The sequence below is a fragment of the Daphnia magna genome, linkage group LG3 (genome assembly GCF_020631705.1).
Source record: "Daphnia magna isolate NIES linkage group LG3, ASM2063170v1.1, whole genome shotgun sequence".
Lineage (NCBI taxonomy): Eukaryota > Metazoa > Arthropoda > Branchiopoda > Diplostraca > Daphniidae > Daphnia > Daphnia magna.
Genome location: NC_059184.1, coordinates 6,139,997 through 6,158,081, shown reverse-complemented (window position 1 = coordinate 6,158,081; position 18,085 = coordinate 6,139,997). Strand labels below are relative to the sequence as shown.

The 18,085-nt window shown below is 42.2% G+C and overlaps 3 protein-coding genes, 1 long non-coding RNA gene and 1 pseudogene across 5 annotated transcripts; 3 read left to right on the top strand and 2 right to left on the bottom strand.

The window, feature by feature from the left end:
* The first annotated feature begins 223 nt into the window (after positions 1-223).
* Positions 224-3,468, top strand: LOC123470517. 2 transcript variants are annotated; one of them, XR_006644199.1, is made up of 5 exons: positions 224-802; positions 1,420-1,690; positions 1,810-2,119; positions 2,259-2,355; positions 2,409-3,468. XR_006644199.1 is itself a non-coding variant. In XM_045170845.1 (2 exons), exons 1-2 carry the CDS (start codon positions 1,746-1,748, stop codon positions 2,269-2,271), a joined length of 387 nt encoding a protein of 128 aa, XP_045026780.1. In that variant the 5' UTR covers positions 1,724-1,745; the 3' UTR covers positions 2,272-2,390. The 2 variants fall into 2 exon arrangements, 1 of the variants encoding a protein (XP_045026780.1); XM_045170845.1 differs by lacking the exons at positions 224-802; positions 1,420-1,690; positions 2,409-3,468 and having other exon boundaries at positions 1,724-2,119; positions 2,259-2,390.
* Positions 3,298-5,045, bottom strand: LOC123466472 (extensin-2-like). The gene is made up of 3 exons (XM_045170841.1): positions 4,895-5,045; positions 4,503-4,643; positions 3,298-4,398 (listed from the first exon to the last, which is right to left on the bottom strand). Exon 3 carries the CDS (start codon positions 4,228-4,230, stop codon positions 3,478-3,480), a length of 753 nt encoding a protein of 250 aa, XP_045026776.1. The 5' UTR covers positions 4,231-4,398; positions 4,503-4,643; positions 4,895-5,045; the 3' UTR covers positions 3,298-3,477.
* A 1,051-nt stretch (positions 5,046-6,096) lies between these two features.
* LOC116929067 lies at positions 6,097-11,130 on the top strand. The gene has a single exon (XM_045170828.1). The coding sequence runs from the start codon at positions 6,247-6,249 to the stop codon at positions 9,613-9,615; it is 3,369 nt and encodes a 1,122-aa protein (XP_045026763.1). The 5' UTR covers positions 6,097-6,246; the 3' UTR covers positions 9,616-11,130.
* A 64-nt stretch (positions 11,131-11,194) lies between these two features.
* Positions 11,195-12,574, top strand: LOC116929100. Its single transcript, XR_004397609.2, has 3 exons — positions 11,195-11,580; positions 11,638-11,702; positions 12,152-12,574. It is a non-coding gene; the product is annotated as an uncharacterized LOC116929100 (long non-coding RNA).
* A 629-nt stretch (positions 12,575-13,203) lies between these two features.
* LOC123470431 lies at positions 13,204-14,818 on the bottom strand (annotated as a pseudogene).
* Between the last annotated feature and the right edge of the window lie 3,267 nt (positions 14,819-18,085).

Genomic DNA, 18,085 nt, shown 5'->3' with positions numbered 1-18,085 from the left:
TATAATTTAATGTCCGTTAGGGTATTAAATTTAGCTGTTGATTGATCCAAACACATGGGGGGGGGGATAAGTAATAATTGGGATCGAAAGGGCAATCAAGTAAACTAATCTTAAGGGCCGTATTCAAAATAAGCCCATAACCCCCAAAACACTTTGGGGGGTTATGGTTTTATTTGGGTTGTTTTGGGGGGGTTGATACATTTGCATGTACGTATCCCATATTATGCATATTATGCATTTGATATTTTCCGCACTAGCCTATGGCATTGAAAATTACAAGTGCTGTGTGATGCTTACCCCTCCTTTATTGCTATTTTCGCCTACCTTATGACATCCTCTTCCCGATTTCCTTCTCTTTTTGGCGGTTGGCAATTGCGATTTAAGGCCACGTATTTTCTTGTCTTAAATTTTCATTCAAAACGTTATGATGGTAAAAATAAAAGAAGGATGTGTCCTTTAATGCCATTGCAATGTCAAACTCTAACTGGAATCGTAGGATTGACAATAATTGTCATAAATAAACAATAAGGATCCTACATAAGATTGTCGTTGCTTTTTCAACGGGTAACTGATTGGATGATAGAATGACAAGGGACATTGCTTAATGCTTATACGGGTAAATACAAATCTAAATATTGAAATCTAATTGTAAATTGAACTCGGCGATTAATATTTGCGCTCTCGTTTCGTATAACTCTTAGCCAATGCATAAACCCATTAGTGTCGACATCGGCCGCAAGGTGATATGGAGGATTCTTGCATGTCATTAACGGTGTTGATGCGTGATGCCACACCCTAAATCGTGAGTACTAGATAATAATTCGAAATTTTAAACATTTAATTAAGTTATTTGTTTTATAGTCAAGTCAAGTGATATTCATCACTGTTTTCCCGATAATGTTCATTTAAGACATTACGTCATAGTTTCTCAGAATTTAAATGGGAGTTAATTTATGTCGGAAATTGCCCGATTGTGTTATCAACGTAGTTTGGTGCCTAAATTCACGGTATATAAGAGTTGAGTTCATTTCTATGTGAAGCGGCACTTGAAATGACTGGGTATGGCACCCTCCCAATGTTGGGAATGCTAGTAACCAAGAGTCTGTAAGGAAATACAACTCGAAACGTCAAGCGTTGGTATGGGATTGGCCCACCATTCCAATGCAAGGCTGAATAGAGAGGTAAGAGCTATCAGCTGATGTCACGATGTGGGTCATATAGTACAGCAATATGATCCGGGCCAACATCGTGACAGTTCTGGAGGATACTAGCATGTCATTCAAGAGCTTAGCGCAACCATTTTTTTCTTTTTTTTTTTTTTTTCACAATCAAGTGAAATTGCGCAAACAATGAAATCTAGCTGCTAGTACCCAATTTTGAGCATTGACTTTCTACTTGACATTTTCAATGGAAAACTAGGAAAACCCACGATAGCGATGGAAATGCTGCATGAGAGGATCTTCGCTACACCACACAGTGCAATAGAGGCGGGGAAAGAAACTGGAAATTCGAAAATGTTCAACTTCAAGATGCCTTTGGGCTAAAGCGATGAATCAGGGTGACGGTAGGTATTATAAAAATGAACGTGTGAAGTGGAAGTAAACCAGTTACGTTGGTGCCTTCAAACTGACTCCATCGTCGGCAACATATTGCATCGGCAACATATTGCATATTCGGTTGTCAATCATGCGTAAGACAAAGTCGTTTATTCATTTTTGCATTTTCCAGCAGCCCTACTAACTACAATGTTTCCCCCACTAGTTCATTGTATGGATCGATTACTAAACTGTTTAATTTTTGAATTTGTAGGGGACTACGATGTCATGCTGCTGTTTGCTTTTGCCATTTTGATGGCTACATCGGCGGGTACCGATGGGTTTGTCCTCATCTGGACACTAGACTACACAACCCCTACGCCCTACTACACCACCTCGTATGCTGCTCCCTCTTACAGCACCAAGGCTCTCGAATATTATACCACATATGCAGCTGCCAGCTACTACACCGAGTCTTCCAACTACTTAATACACGACCAGAACGCCCAAATACTACACGACCATATAGTCTACTCCGCTCCAACATACTACACTCAAGCCATTAAATACTATGCTGCTCAAAGGTATTGTACACCATTTCTTCGGCATCGGTAAGAGTTGTGCAATGCAGTTCTGACAGGATAAGTGTGCGCACCTAAAATTTAACTCATTTCCAGAAAGTATTGGTTTCCATTTCCAAAAATTGCCAAATTTCTATTTCAGGGGGAAAATATAACTTTTTGTTCGAAACTGTGGCTATTGAAATAATGCAGGGAAACTTATGAAGACAAAACCAAAATCATGTCTTGAGTTCTTTGAGGTAAAAATTTGGTTGTGGGACAGCATGCCATTCCTGAATTATTATTTCTACAGATTCACTTGAACTTAACACCAGAGAAGGACCTGCCTTTGATCAGAAACAGAACTGGTGATATCCATAGCAAAATAAACTGTGAACTTTTACTATTAAAAATGGAGAAGTTGTGCAATGTAGGACCACACTCAAGACACAATTAAAAAGGAGTGCCGGAAATTGCCCGATTGTGTTATCAACGTAGTTTGGTGCCTAAATTCACGGTATATAAGAGTTGAGTGCATTTCTATGTGTAGCGGCACTTGAAATGACTGGGTGACGGGCTCTCCCACTGTTGGGACTGCTATAGTAACCAAGAGTCTGTAAGCAATTACAACTCGAAAGGTGAAGCGTTGGAATGGGATTGGCCCCCCATTGCAATGCAAGACTGAATAGAGAGGTAAGAGCCCTCAGCTGATGTCACGATGTGGATCATATAGTACAGCAATATGATCTCCGTCCGGGCAGGTCTGGAGGTTACTAAAATAGCAAGTCAATCAAGTGCTTAGCGCAACCCTTTTTTTTTTCTTTTTGTTTTCAACAACTATTTAAGCATTTCCCTAAAATAGAAATTACAGGATGAAACTAGGAAATTAGCTTTAATGGTGGAAATGCATACGGAAAAGAATTTCGCTACACTATGCTATTCAATGAAATAGGGTAAACAGCAGAAGTAAGATTTAAAGATGCCCAATAAATTCTCTATGCCAATGGGCTAACGTAATGAATGAAGTCAATATTCTGTACTAGGTATCAGAAGATATAATATCATAAACAGATTCACAAATATTTGATATAACTCTAAAATTTTAAACTGTAAATTAATGTTCAGAATTACAAAGCTGTTCAAAGCAAAATTGAAATTGCCTTCACCCACCTTATTTGATAAAGAATAGACAAAATAATGGATTAGGTAACGATATACATTTGTATTCAACATTTCATTGAGAAACCACAATGTTATGGAACGACTGGTGAATGCATAAATATATATCAAGGAAATACTTAATTTGGAACGAGGACTACCAATGATAAAACAAAATCTAATTGACACTTCATCGAACTAGATAGACAACACAATTTTAACGATTAATAGTACTTTGGTGGCTCAGTGTAGTAGGATGGGGTTGCATATGTTGTGTAGTAGGCTGGAGCCTCGGTGTAGTAACTGGGAGCAGCGTAAGTGGTGGTGTAGTACTCTGGCGCTTTTGTGGTGTAGTATTTGGGGGCTTCAGTTTGGTAGTAACTTGGAGCTGAGTAGTACTTGGGTGCCTCGGTGTAGTAGATGGGAGCAGAATACTTTATGGTGTAGTACTCGGGGGCCTTCGTGGTGTAGTATTGCGGAGCCTCAGTCTGGTAATACTTTGGGGGCTCAGTGTAGTAGGCTGGAGCTGCGTAAGGTGTGGTGTAGTACTCAGTTTTCTTGGGGTAATACTCCGGGGCTGCAGTAGTGTAGTATTCAGTGGCCTTAGTGGTGTAGGATTGGGGAGCTTCAGTGTAGTAAATTGGAGCAGCATAGGTAGTAGTGTAGTACTTTGGGGCTTGGGTATAGTAACTTGGCGAAGCATACGTTGTGTACTCGGGAGCCTTGGTGGTGTAGTATTCAGCAGCCTCAGCATAGTAAGACGGAGCAGCATAAGTTGTGGTGTAGTAGCTAGGTTCCACGTAGTACGAAGGACCAGTTGCGGTGTAGTAACTTGGGGCAGCGTAAGTCGTTGTGTAATACTCCGGTGCCTTTGCTGCGTAGTATTTGGTAGCCTCAGTGTAGTAGCTTGGAGAAGAGTAAGTTGTCGTGTAATAAACTGGGGCCTCTGTGTAGTAACTTGGAGCCGAGTAGTACATGGGGGCTTCAGTGTAGTAGGTCGGAGCAGCATACGTTGAAATACGTTAAAGATTGCAATGCGTTGTGCCATGTTGTGTTGTTCTTGTCGTTCAAGTTCTCCGACATCAGCAATATGGACGATATGGCTCATTTTCATGTCAGCCAATCTGGCAGCAACATGAGCGTACCTGAGAGATGTTGAGATGTTAAGATGATCCAATTCTATGAGAATAATACGTAACCATAGTTAAAAAAAAAAGAAAAAAAGAGATGCACGGTGCATTAAACTTACGATTCGGGACTAACGCGAATGTCTGCAAAGCGTCCCGCGCTAGACGGTAGCAGCCAAAAATCGATTTCACTGCTTGATTTCCAATCACGCAAGAACTCCAACTGCTCCTTAGTCTCGGGAATAACACGAATCACCTTGTGCCTTTAGAAAACTTCTTTTTTAGTGTCCCAAATGGAAATGATGCATGTAGCACAAAAAAAACTAGACTAAAATGGGATTCCTCTTTTTGAGGAAACAATAAGGCAAAATTGATTGCGAAAGAATCGATTTTTGTTTTCGTGTCTTTGGCCGCCAACGTTCTACACGTTACTTTAGTAACTACTGGAAATTCAAGCATTGCTAATTTCTTGTTTGATTTCCACTACACGACCAAAATAATTGTTGAATATTACCCGGTGTAATTAAGTTTAGCTGCCGTTGCTAGGGCTAACAAGCCGAAGACAAGGAGGATGCAATTCTTCATTTCTTGGCCGTCTAGTCGGATCGTTAACAAGCATACGTAGATGGGAACTGTATATACGATACAACCAGACTGTTATGTGTTGTAATCAGCGGCTGCACGTTTGTTATCACCATCTGCAATCTCATCATTTTATAACGGCAAGTTTGTTTTTAACCGCGACTGTCAATAATGACAAGCTGGCTTTTCACAGCAGAATGTCTTTAAACTGAGTGGTGAAGATTAGGCGTTACAAAGTCCACGGCAAATCAATGTCCACCTTGGACAGCACCAACGTCCTCGATAAACACATATTCTATTTATCCACTCTTCCTCCTCTGTGTATTAAATTAGACTCCCCACCCTCTCATTCATATCGTGACCAAGGGTACGAATCACGTGAAAGCCCAAAGTGTTTGTAACCTGTTGCCTTATATGTTTGTGTCACATTGGTTTCATAGTCTAAACGATAACAATAACAAAACTCGCTACATTCGATTTCAGAGTATATTATTTCCCGATTAAATCTTTTATTGCATAAGCCTTCCCTTTTTTTTATTAACCTTTTTGCACTACCGGCACTTACGATTGGTTTCACGTTGTCAATATCACTATTCATCTTTTCTTGTTTTTCTTTATGGATGACCTTATTCTCTTCTGTTGCTTTTGTCCTTTTCTCTTTTAAGGCAAGTTTCTGTTTTGCAATAATATCCCACAAATTATCGGCTATTTCAGGTTCACTTCATAACTAAGTTTGTTTTTAAAAAAATTCTGAAAAAAAAAAAAAAATCCATTACAATAAAAGTTGTGCTATGGTGACTTAAATGCATCATTACCTTGAAACTAGCTTTGCTAACATTTTTCCATTTCTTTGGAATATCCCCATGTGCAAAGATCTTTTCTTCTGCATCACTTACTAATTTTCCATTGTCTATCAGAGTTGTTACAAAACTTGCCCATTTTTTACATTCTTCGTAAGGGATGGGTGCAAGTCCTTTACTCAACAATTTTTCATTCTTCTGTTTAAAGTAGAGATCATTCGAGGCTTTTGAAATCAAGATTCGCAATTGTTCATCAATTACAGAATTCACTTGATAACCAGGAAATGGGCGAACAAAACTTGAACCCTCTTTAACTTCCAACAAACATATTGTATCTCGAAATTACATTTCGATAGACCCTAAGGGTGTAGACTACATATATTTAGCTTTTTAAAGAAAACAAAGGTGGGGTAAGCTACCCCTTTCCTCATGCCTGTACACGCCCCCAATACTTCAGACTTATTTTAGCTTTTGAACAGTCAAGATGTCGGATTTTTACGGTAGAAGACAATTTTTCGACGCAAGAACCGGCAAGTACTTTACTAGCGAACAAGAAGCCCGAGATTTTGAGTTTAGGGCACGTGAACAGTGGGAAAATCGGCAGAGAGGATATTACGGTGCGTACGTTTATCCAGACAGGGAGCGTTCGCCGCGTAGAGACTATCGTAATTTTGATCCGCATTTCTACCCCCTACCATATGAGCAACCTGAATTCTACCCTGACCACCGTTATAATTATAATTTGGAGAGCCAGTATGGTCGAAGCTTTGAAAACCAGCAGCATTATCTTGATAATGAAGCTAGGCCGGGTAGCTCAGGGCAACGCGGAAGGGAGGATCGGCAGGAGAATTCCGGAGGTGGTAGTGGGAGAAAGCTTAAGGCCTTGAAGGGAAGATTGGAGCGTAGGCCTAGAGAAAAAGAGCAACCCGACGATCCATGTGACAGTGAAGAAGATGACGGCGGAGACGACGATCGAGATAGGAATAGACCATGGCGTCCAAGGGGGACGCAGGAGGAGTCAGAGATCGTTCTTGTTGAGTCGTCAACAACGGTTTCGAAGGAAATCAGCGACGAGATTAGGGTTTGGCAGACCAGCGGGCTGTCGACGGAGGAATCGAAGGCCATATCAAAAAAGTATACGCTGGAATTTGAAGATCCATCCTTCTCTATCAAACCCCCCAGGTTAGATAGCTTTATGTTGAGGCACGCTAAAGACAAGAACTGTGTGAAAGCGGTATGTGCGGCGGAAGAAGCGCACATTGCGACACAGTTGAAAATCATGGACATTGCTCCACCTCTGATCGACCTGTACTGCAAGGTCTGCGCTCTGGACGAAGGAGAAGAGGAAGCACAGGCCAAGATGGCTGTGCAAGCGGTTTTGCAACAGTGGGGTCGTGCGTACCACTACATCACGCAAAAGCGAAGACGGTCGGTTGTGTCGTTGGTGGACCCGGCTTTTGATTTCCTCCTGTCAACTCCTAGCGCTTATGCTCCTGGAAAGGAGGCTGTAGAGCTCCTTTTTACAGAGAAATTCCTCGAGTCGATGCTGAAAGAAGCGACTCAGGATGCCACGTTGGCTAACTCGGCAGCAGCCAGGGAGAGGACCCAGGCGGGTAGAAGGAAAGCAGCGAGTCACCCAGGCCAGTCGACCCGGGTTTTGCGGCCGAGGAGAGTAGACGCCCCACAAACGTACCCGGATGGAAGACAGAATGGTGCTGGCAAGTGGGTTCGGACGGCGACGACCAAGTCATGGTTGAGTGGAGGAGACAGGTATGTCAACAGAAACGTCAGTTGTAGCATTAAATCTGTGGCAACCGGTCACGTAGAGCATGTGGGTTCGCGTTTGTTAAGTTTTTCAAAAATTTGGGAGAGCGTAACTGACGATTTTTGGGTATTAGAAAGTGTGGCGAAGGGGATTAAATTGGATTTTTTGAGAACGCCGAAGCAAGTAAAAACCCCCCGTTCAGTAGTAATGTCGGCTGAGATGTTGAGCGTATGCGACAGAGAAGTTCACGAATTGCTTCGAAAGCAAGCCGTAGTTGAAATCTCGGAAGACGCTTCCGACGGTTTCGTGTGTTCATTATTCGTGATTCCAAAAAAGACAGGTGGCTTCAGACCGATCGTAAATCTGAAGCCGTTGAATGCGTTCATTAGATATGAGCATTTCAAAATGGAGAATTTGGACTCCGCGCGTTTCATTCTAAGGAAAGGGGATTGGATGGCGAAGTTGGATTTGAAGGACGCGTATCTAACGGTTCCTGTTCACCCATCCCATCATAGATTTTTACGCTTCGCATGGAGGGGGCGTATTTATCAGTTCAACTGTCTGGCTTTCGGATTAGCGCCCGGACCAAGGTGTTTTTCGAAGATTCTGAGAGTAGTGGCGGCCTATCTGAGGAGGCAAGGGCAGAGAATGATAATTTACCTCGACGACATTTTGATTGTAAATTCATCAAAGGAGGGCGCCAAGAATGACGTCAAGAAAGTGATTGATTTGTTGCAGAACCTTGGTTTTTTGATAAACTGGGAGAAATCTATCACGGAGCCAGCCCAGATACTGGAGTATCTGGGGCTGGTGATCAATTCGATCAAATTATCGTTTGCGCTACCGACGGAAAAAGCATCGGCGGTTAAGACCAGATGCGATGCGGCTCTGGCGAGAGGTTCGATTACGTTGCGCGAAATGGCGTCAATAATGGGCAATTTCACGTGGGCGATTCCGACAATTCCGTTTGCGCAGGCGCATTTTCGAAGAATGCAAGCGCTGTACATTGAACAAGCCAGGCGCGCTAAGTTTAATCTGCAAGTTAGATGCCCGCTGTCGGCGGAAGCAAGGTCGGATCTGGAATGGTGGTCTAGCAACTTAAGTCGCGGCAGGGATAAGGTGTTTTTTCCGCACGTGCCGGACTTGGAAATTTTTTCAGACGCCTCGATGACGGGTTGGGGAGCATGTTGTAATGGAGTACGAACAAGAGGCTCTTGGACGAAGGCGGATACAGAGAAACACATAAACGAGCTGGAATTGCTGGGCGCATTGTATGCAGTTCAAGCTTTTGCGGCAGAATCAGGGAATATTTCCATAAGGATCTACTTGGATAATATTACAGCGATAGCGTATATTAACCACGGGGGCGGCACCAGATCGAAAGCGTTGACTAGGATATCGGCTGCACTCATCGGATGGTGTGAGAAGCGGGACATAGCCATTGAAGCAATTCATCTTCAAGGCAAGCTAAATGTGGTGGCCGATGAGGAGTCTAGAGCGGGCCCAGACGCGGGCGACTGGATGTTGAAGCCATCGGTCTTCAAAAAAGTGCAGGGAATATGGTTGTCTAAAGTAGACGTTTTTGCGTCTCACTGGAACGCACAGCTATCGTCGTACATGTCTTGGAGGCCGCAACCGCAAGCGATGGGAACTAACGCGTTTTCCATTAATTGGAAGGGTCTCTCTGGTTATATTTTCCCCCCCTTTTCGCTTATATTTAAATGCTTAGAAAAGATTCGGAGAGAAAAAGCTGACGCAGTTTTTGTTTGCCCTATATGGTCAGGACAACCATGGTTTCCCGTCCTTCTGGAGTTAGCTTGCGACGTGACTTTGCTCCTTCGTCAGGAGCTGGATCTGCTTACATCAGCGCTCCAGGAGCCACACCCCTTGTTAGCGACGAATGCATTGCACCTGGCCGTCTGGAGATTGTCAGGCGACAGTTGCGCGACCGAGGTTTTTCGTCATCAGTGGTCAACCTTCTCATGGCCGGTAACCAACCAGGAACGCTTGCCGCATACGATTCCGCGTGGCGAAATTGGACAAATTGGTGTGTGGGGAGGGGTACGGATCCCTTGTCGGCAACTTTAGCGGACATTTTGCAATATTGCACGGACTTGCACGCCTCGGGCAAGTCCTATAGCACGGTAAACCTTCACAGATCAGCGCTATCAAAAACATTAGGTCCAATTGAAGGATTCGCGATAGGAGAGCATCCATTAGTCACTAGGCTGTTAAAAGGATGTTACCATTTGAACCCTCCGCGTCCGAAATACAGCAGTATCTGGGATACTAATCAGGTATTTACTTACATTGCATCGCTAGGCGAAAACAAACATCTGGCGCTGAAAGCATTGGGAGGTAAGTTGGTCACACTTTTGGCGTTGGCCACACTAATGAGAGTATCCGAATTGGCGGCGATCGACTATCACTCTATTAGGTTCGGGGTTGAAGGTGGAGTGAAATTCGCGCTGAGGAAGTTAAGGAAGGCACAGCGGTGCGGACCGCTTAAATCGTTTACTATAGCGAGTAACCCAACCCCCGAATTATGCCCAGTTTTGACGTTGGAAAACTTTTTGGAGCGTACGAATCAGCTTCGGTCTCAGTCAAACGAAGGCAGCTTGCTTATTGCGCTCGTCGCGCCTCACAAACCGGTTACGGCTAACACGGTGAGCCGATGGATCAAATCGGTTTTGGGAAGAGCGGGCGTCGACACGGCGAATTTTGGAGCACACTCCACAAGAAGCGCGGCCGCTTCGGAAACGGTTAATGCGGGGGTACCGATCGACTCGGTAGTAAGGACCGGAAATTGGGCGAATAAGGCGACATTCAACCGATTTTACAATCGCGCGTCGGTGCGGATTGTCCATGGTCAAAATTAAAAATTAAACGAAACCAACAAGCTTTAAAGTCACCCTTAGGGTCTATCGAAATGTAATTTCGAGATACAATTGGTAGTTACCAGAGGGATCGTTCAACGATCCCGAAAGGTAACTGTAATTGTATGAGAAATAAATGAAGAGACGACCCTAAGGGTCAGTCACCAAACCTTGGCCAACCAGTTTTCATTTATTTATAGTTTCATTTGAATTTCTAACATTACAGACCATTCCGTGGTCGAAAGACGAGAGGTTACTCTAGAGGCAGAAATAACGTTAACTCAAGCCAAGCGGGTCGGTAGATTGGAGACGAAAATGACAAAGAACAGCACAGCACGAGAGACGGGCCATGGAAGAAGACAATACCCGTTAAAAATTATGCCATGGTCATGCCTTAAAATTTTTTGTTTTGTTTGAACTGCCTTTGTTTATTGTTTGTGTTTTGTCGGGACTGATAATTGGGACAGAGTTTTTTTCCCTGACTCAAGCTTTATCAGGTTTTTCTCTGCTCCCTCTCAGTTACCCATTATGGGATCCTGTAGTCATTTTTTGTCCATGTCAGTGAAGTGCGAAGAGCACCGTATTTGATTTGTAATTGGGCCGGTACACGCTCTGTGATAGCAAATAAGTCTGAAGTATTGGGGGCGTGTACAGGCATGAGGAAAGGGGTAGCTTACCCCACCTTTGTTTTCTTTAAAAAGCTAAATATATGTAGTCTACACCCTTAGGGTCGTCTCTTCATTTATTTCTCATACAATTACAGTTACCTTTCGGGATCGTTGAACGATCCCTCTGGTAACTACCAATTTTGCATGGTCGCTTGAGTCTAGTTCACACGTACGATAACAACTCAACTCCAAATTATCAGCGAAATAGTTATGACAACACCACGGCTGCGACCCTAAAGATACGTAAATTGCAAATAATCATTTAATTTCTGCTTCAATTAGACATAGGTGATATTGATAATGGAATTTCATTAGTTTAAAGTCGTCTATTTACCTTTCCTTTGAGATTTGTTGTAATAAGTATGATATCAGCAAACTGGAAATAAGAGTAGGCTCCTACATCATCTGAAAACCAACATGCAAGACAATCTTTCTACTTAAAGACAATTTGATTCCACATTTTAATTGTTAAAAATGCAAACTGAAACGACGACACGTACACCTTACAGGTAATGACGTAACAGCCAATATGTTTACCCTTTTTGACGTTTTTGTTTCCTGGAAAGAGCTTTAAAGGGCTCCTAAAATTGGTTCGATCCATTTGCAGTGTAATGCATCCCAGATTTCTCAGGTAAAATTTCTCATTTAATATTCAATTTGCTTTAAATTAAGGAACAAGCATGAAAAACTTCACGTAATTTATCAAACTGGCAAATGAAACTCGACAAGTTGCAGCACCAAATCAGATTTTTTATTAAACAGATTTCAGTTTTTTCTCCATCTTGATGACATAACATCCCAATTTAGAAATTGATTTAATTATCAACATATAGATAAACTGCCCGACAGAGAGGGTTATTTCCACATGCTTCGAGTGGCTAACAAACAAAGATCTGGATAATTCTTGATCAGTCTCTCCCAATCATCTTGTTTGCATATTTCTTTTCCATGTGATGCCACGAAAGCGAGTGCTGCTTCTTTAAGGGAATCGACTGCATGGACGTGCGCCCACGCCATTAGATTAATAGCGTTCTCCAATGTTAAGCAAGTTAACAAGAACTGAACACATTTGTCTTTCAGTTCGTCAACGTCGTACATATCGGCCGCAACATACAAAGGCTGGGCGTTTTCCTCTGACAACTTTGTCGATGTTCAACCAGAGTAAATGTCACGGAGCAATTGTTTGAAAATATCCGGTTTGATATCTTTGATGCAAACTTTTCTCGTGCTCGTTTCTTGCATTCCGCCGTGAAACATGGCAGCGAAGACGGAGCTCCTGGCCGACAAAAGGATGAGAGGACCACCGATCGGCTCGGCTTCATCGATCTCACTCTTTTTCTCCGACATTACTCAGTAGATAATGAAGTAAAACACACTTTTAATTGCACTCGGCACAGCTGTTGAATTCCCTACTATCCTTTACCCAAGTGGTTTTTGAGAATATCCTCCTTGGCGAAACTGAACACAAGGAATTAAATCAAACACAACGAGGATGTGAACATCAACCCGCGGGTTGATGAAATGACTGGGTATGGTACCCTCCCAATGTTGGGATTGCTAGTAACCAAGAGTCTGTAAGTTCAACTCGAAACGTCAAGCGTTGGTATGGGTGGGAATGTATACCATTCCAATGCAAGGCTGAATAGAGAGGTAAGAGCTATCAGCTGATGTCATGATAGATCGGATCAAAAGCTGTACTATACGATTCGGTCCATCGTGACAGGTCTGAAGGATACTAGCATGTCATTCAAGAGCTTAGCGCAACACTTTTTTTTTTTTTTCAACAACTATAATTCAAACCGGCAAACCAAAACTTCTAACATCTAGTCCGAATATTTGAGCATTTCCTTTTAAGGGAATTTCAGGTTGAAATTAGGAAATTAACATTAGTGGTGGAAATGCAAACTAAAAAATTGTACGCTACGCAATTAAACACTGTAAAGATAAGTGGATTTCAACCTTGCCCAATTCTATGTTAATTAGCCAATGCTATGAATTAAAGCAATGTTCTATGCTACGCAACTAAATAGCTATATAAATTATACCAGACTGATGAATACCAATGATGTAATTCTCACTAATGTTCTAGTGCATAAATGCGTTCAGAAATTTCAATGTTGTAGAGAAACAAATAGTTTTCATTAGCTTTATTTGATACAGAATAAAAACAACGAGGGGATTTGTTAACGGCATTATATCTGTATTCAACAATTCATTTGGAAACATTTGTATGGAACGACTACTGAATGCATTAATGGAAATACTTGGAACGAGGACTGTAAATGATAAAACCAAATCTGAATATTCCATCATCGAGCTTGATGGACAACGCAATTTTCACGAATAATAGTACTTGGGAGCCTCAGTGTAGTAGGATGGGGTTGCATAGGTTGTTGTGTAGTACTTCGGTGCCTCGGTGTAGTAGCTAGGAGTAGCATATGCTGTGGTATACTCGGGGGCCTTTGTAGTATAATATCTTGGAGCCTCAGTCTGGTAATATTTAGGGGCCTCAGTGTAGTAAGCTGGAGCAGCGTAGGCCTAAGTGGTTGTGTAGTATTCAGCAGCCTTTGTGGTGTAGTATTCAGCAGCCTCAGTGTAGTAAGCCGGAGCAGCGTAGGTGGTGGTGTAGTACTTGGGCGCCTCAGCGTAGTAGCTTGGGGCACCGTACGTTGTGGTGTATTCGGGGGCCTTTGTAGTATAATATTGCGGTGCCTCTGTCTGGTAATACTTGGGAGACTCAGTGTAGTAAGCTGGAGCAGCGTATGTTGTGGTGTAGTACTCAGCTTTCTTCGTGTAATACTCCGGGGCGGCAGTTGTGTAGTATTCAGTTGCCTTTGTGGTATAGTATTGAGGAGCTTCGGTGTAGTAAACCGGAGTGGCATATGTTGTAGTGTAGTACTTCGGGGCTTCTGTATAATAGCTTGGAGCCGCATATGTTGTAGTGTATTGTGGAGCCGAATATTTGGGAGCCTCAGTGTAATAAGCTGGAGCGGCGTAAGTGGTGGTGTAGTATTCAGCTTTCTTTGTGTAGTACTCTGGGGCTTTAGTTGTGTAGTATTCAGCAGCCTCAGTATAGTAAGACGGAGCAGCATAAGTTGTGGTGTAGTAAGTAGGTTCGACGTAGTACGAAGGAGCAGTCGTGGTGTAGTAACTTGGGGCAGCGTAGTACTTCGGGGCTTCAGTGTAGTAGGTCGGCTCGGAGTAATAAGATGGGGCGGCTTCAGTGTAGTAGGTTGGTGCTACGTAATACTTAGGCGCCTCTGTAGTTGTGTAGTACGACACGGTTGTAGTGTAGCTTGGAGCAGAGTAATATTTCGGGGCCTCGGTGTAGTAAACTGGTGAAGCGTAAGTTGTGGTGTAATACTCCTGATCCGGAGCCTTTGTGGTATAGTAAGTGGGAGCCTCGGTGTAGTAGCTTGGAGTGGTATAATATACTGGCGCTTCCGTGTAATAGCTCGGTGCGGAGTAGTATTTTGGTTCCTCCATATAGTAAGTGGGAGCTGCATACGTGGTGGTGTAGTATTCAGGAGCCTTTGTCCCATAGTACATGGGAGCCTCGGTGTAGTAAGTGGGGGCCGCATATGTTGTGGGGTAGTACTCGGGCGCCTTTGTAGTGTAGTAAGTGGGGGCCGCATACGTCGTGGTGTAGTACGGCGCAGCAGTGGTGTAGTACGGCGCAGCAGTGGTGTAGTACGGCGCAGCAGTGGTCGTCTGGTATGAATAACTACCGTACTCGGAAGTCTTTTGTTTTCACCCAAAAAAAAGGGGGGGCCTTAAAAGAATAACCAGGATTTTGGGTACTTGGCTTTACGACATCATAAGACAGCATCCAATCTAGCTAACGTTAGCCATAAGAGATCACAAACAAAAAAAGGCTTTTCTCAATCAACTAAAAAACTGGACAACGAGAGCTGCAAATATGCATTTTGTATACATTCACATTAAATCATTCTTTTTATAGTTGGTCATGCATAATTTGAAATAACGATGCAACCGCGTGACCGCCAACTGCCTGTTCATTGGAGTGAAACCGTGTTAAAGAAAGAAATGATTGGTCGTTCTCTTTTAAATATAACGTTTTGTTTAAACACGACAAATGAACCGAACGACCATCGTGAATTTTATTGTGTTGTCCACGCCACTGTACAGAATGGCCGAACGAGTATTGATCGGTTTTATTCCAACACATGAGGCCGTATCAGCGAACCACTACGTCAATGGTGTCTATAGAGAGTATAGTCCACAACAATATTCGGCCCTGTGCTAAAGCTGACAAGTAATACGTACACACACGTGTTAGATATAAACAGTTTGTGCTGGGAGTGTATAATATTCTATTGCGGGGATGACGCATGTGTTACGCACAGTCAGACGAATACAACAGTGGGGACATGTCATACGTCTTTCTGAAGTCGCGTTATATAAAATACCCTGAAAGCTATTGCATAAATAAACGTCTGCTGAGAGCAGAAGAAACACACAATAAAAGAGGGTAATACGATGACATTTTTTATTTAGGTTAACCCAACTTGGAGCGTGTATAGAAACACAAATAAATCTGTTAATGAAGTGTATAATGAAAAATCGATAATGGCGCACACCTGTTGGCTGTAATTTTGGCTGTAATGTTGAGCTGGACGAATACCGGCCCAACGGCTGTGGTATATAGAACGCGGACGCATTAAGTAATCACAGACTCTATTATATAGTTATCGCAGCTGGAAAAACCAGAAAGAAAAGTTGAGTGAAATGTGGCACAAGGCACATCGGTCTCGTCACTTTCGAAATAAAACTGGCGTTGTGTATTAGTTTGGATCGGCCGAATAGATGCGGGAGAGCCACAACAACAAAAGAAAACGATGTTAGCCAATAACGCCCAAAAAAATCAACTTTAAAACATCAATAAATGCTAAACGTTTAAAGTGGTTTATAGGAGGAGATTACCGCTATGTTTAACCAATTCAAATATGAAAAAAAATGAAATACGCGAGGAGCTGATATGAATAAATCAACATGAAGAAATCGTGAGTTAATGCCGATCTTTGTCTCGAGCTATACATAAAAATGATGAAACGTCTTCGACACCAGGACGGACACGCGCTCGAATTTGCACATGTTACTTTGCATGTACAGCATATACAGGGGTTGAGATATTTATAGATATTTATAGATTTGATATATCACTACTACCCCAAACTTCCCTGCACCAAAGTACCCTACTACTAGCTAACCTGCACCAGCTTACTCTACTCCCAGCTACAACAAGGATAACAAATACGCTGATATCACCATCACCAGCCAATCTGACGAACGCATCCTCGATGGCAGCAGCCAATGGAGGTAATAAATAATTAATCTGAGGATTTCCGTTATCTGATAAAAAAACCAACCAAGACCAAGACCAGGACCAAGACTGCTATGCCATAAAAACGAAAAGTTAGTCGATTATTTTTTTTTTGACACTGGCCTTCACCTGCCATTCAAACTGGCTTACGAGAAAACGACGAACCTTTTAAGAATCCATTAGGGGTTGAAACTTGAAAGATTCCCATGGGGTCAGTTCGATTAACACCTGAATTATATTACGAGAATACAACAGCATATACCATAGACAGTGACAGAATCCATTCACGCAGCACTTTTTCTCTGTTTTGTCACTCATCGAAAACAATAAAGCGAAGAGGGCAGTATGGGTTTCGCTGATGCGTCAACCTACCTGCTAATCACTTTTACTCTCAATAAATTGCCAACGTGAGATTCCGCAGGAATTAAAAGGTTTAATTCAACGTGCTACTCACGTGCCACCTAGTGCCAACCGAAGATAACTTTCCCGGTCTTACGGCGGGACTGATACACGTTCCATTCACGATCCGTGATTAACAATAGACCAAACGATTTTTCTATTGTAGCGTTTTTCATATGTAAGTATCTCTCACGTTTCAGTCAAAATTCTTGGACATGCATTCGTTTACCAGAAAAATTATTAGAACTAGACGTCTTTTCTGCATTTCTTTTCTCTTCACAAGTTTCTGTAGTTTAATTTTTGCATTTTCCAGTCGATCGCATCAGTCCAAGATTTTGATCCTCGTGTTTTGTCCTATTACTTTTTCTTGTACTGAAATGAAATAATAGTTCTTACACTTATACCGTTAGTTATCGTCCAAATATTCCGGTGGAGTTGGTGACGACGCAACTTGGATTTCCGACTCTGGACGCTTGGTACGACTTTTCAAAGGAGCTGCCTATCGTCTATTCTGATGATAGCAAAGCTCAAATTGATTGCAAAGCTAGCACTGTTAATTTGACTGCCTGGTGAAATGAAACGATTATTTAGTGCTTCCACTCACGTCAGCTCTTTTGATCTGAGCAAGCCTTGTTGAAAGCAAGCTACAATTTACTTCCTTAATAACCAGCCGAAATCCTCGGAAGCAATTAAGACATTTTCGGATACAAATGAGACGTTAACACTTTCAATGTCTCAAAGCTAGTTCATTTTCATCTTTGGAATTGAAATGATGTTGTCAGGAAGTCTGGGCTATAAATTTCAAATATCCTTTCATCCGAAGGCTTTCACGATTTTCCTGTCACATATTTACATATGATCACCTCATGATTCTATTCGAAACGAATAGCTTGCATCTATTTAAATTCGATCGTTCATGCCCTTAAATGTGATACTCGGGAGTGTCCAAATTTCATTTTCATCTTTGTTGTCTAGGCTAATTCGTTTTGCTTAATACACTTTTCATGTGTTACTCCCTACATACACAGTTTTTCATTAGTCCTACAGTAAAGCGAGCGTTTGGGTGTAATCCTATTTCAATTTGAAATAGATCTAAAAAAGATCCGATAGGGATTCTGCAATAAATTGTGAGGTACTTTTAGTTACGTTTTCACATGGTCAAAATAACTGGAAGCATCAACACAGAAATGAAGTTCAAGTGGCTTCTGTGTTGGCATTATTTACCTTATTTGATGTATGCACAATTTTTTGTAAATTGCTAAAACTTCCCA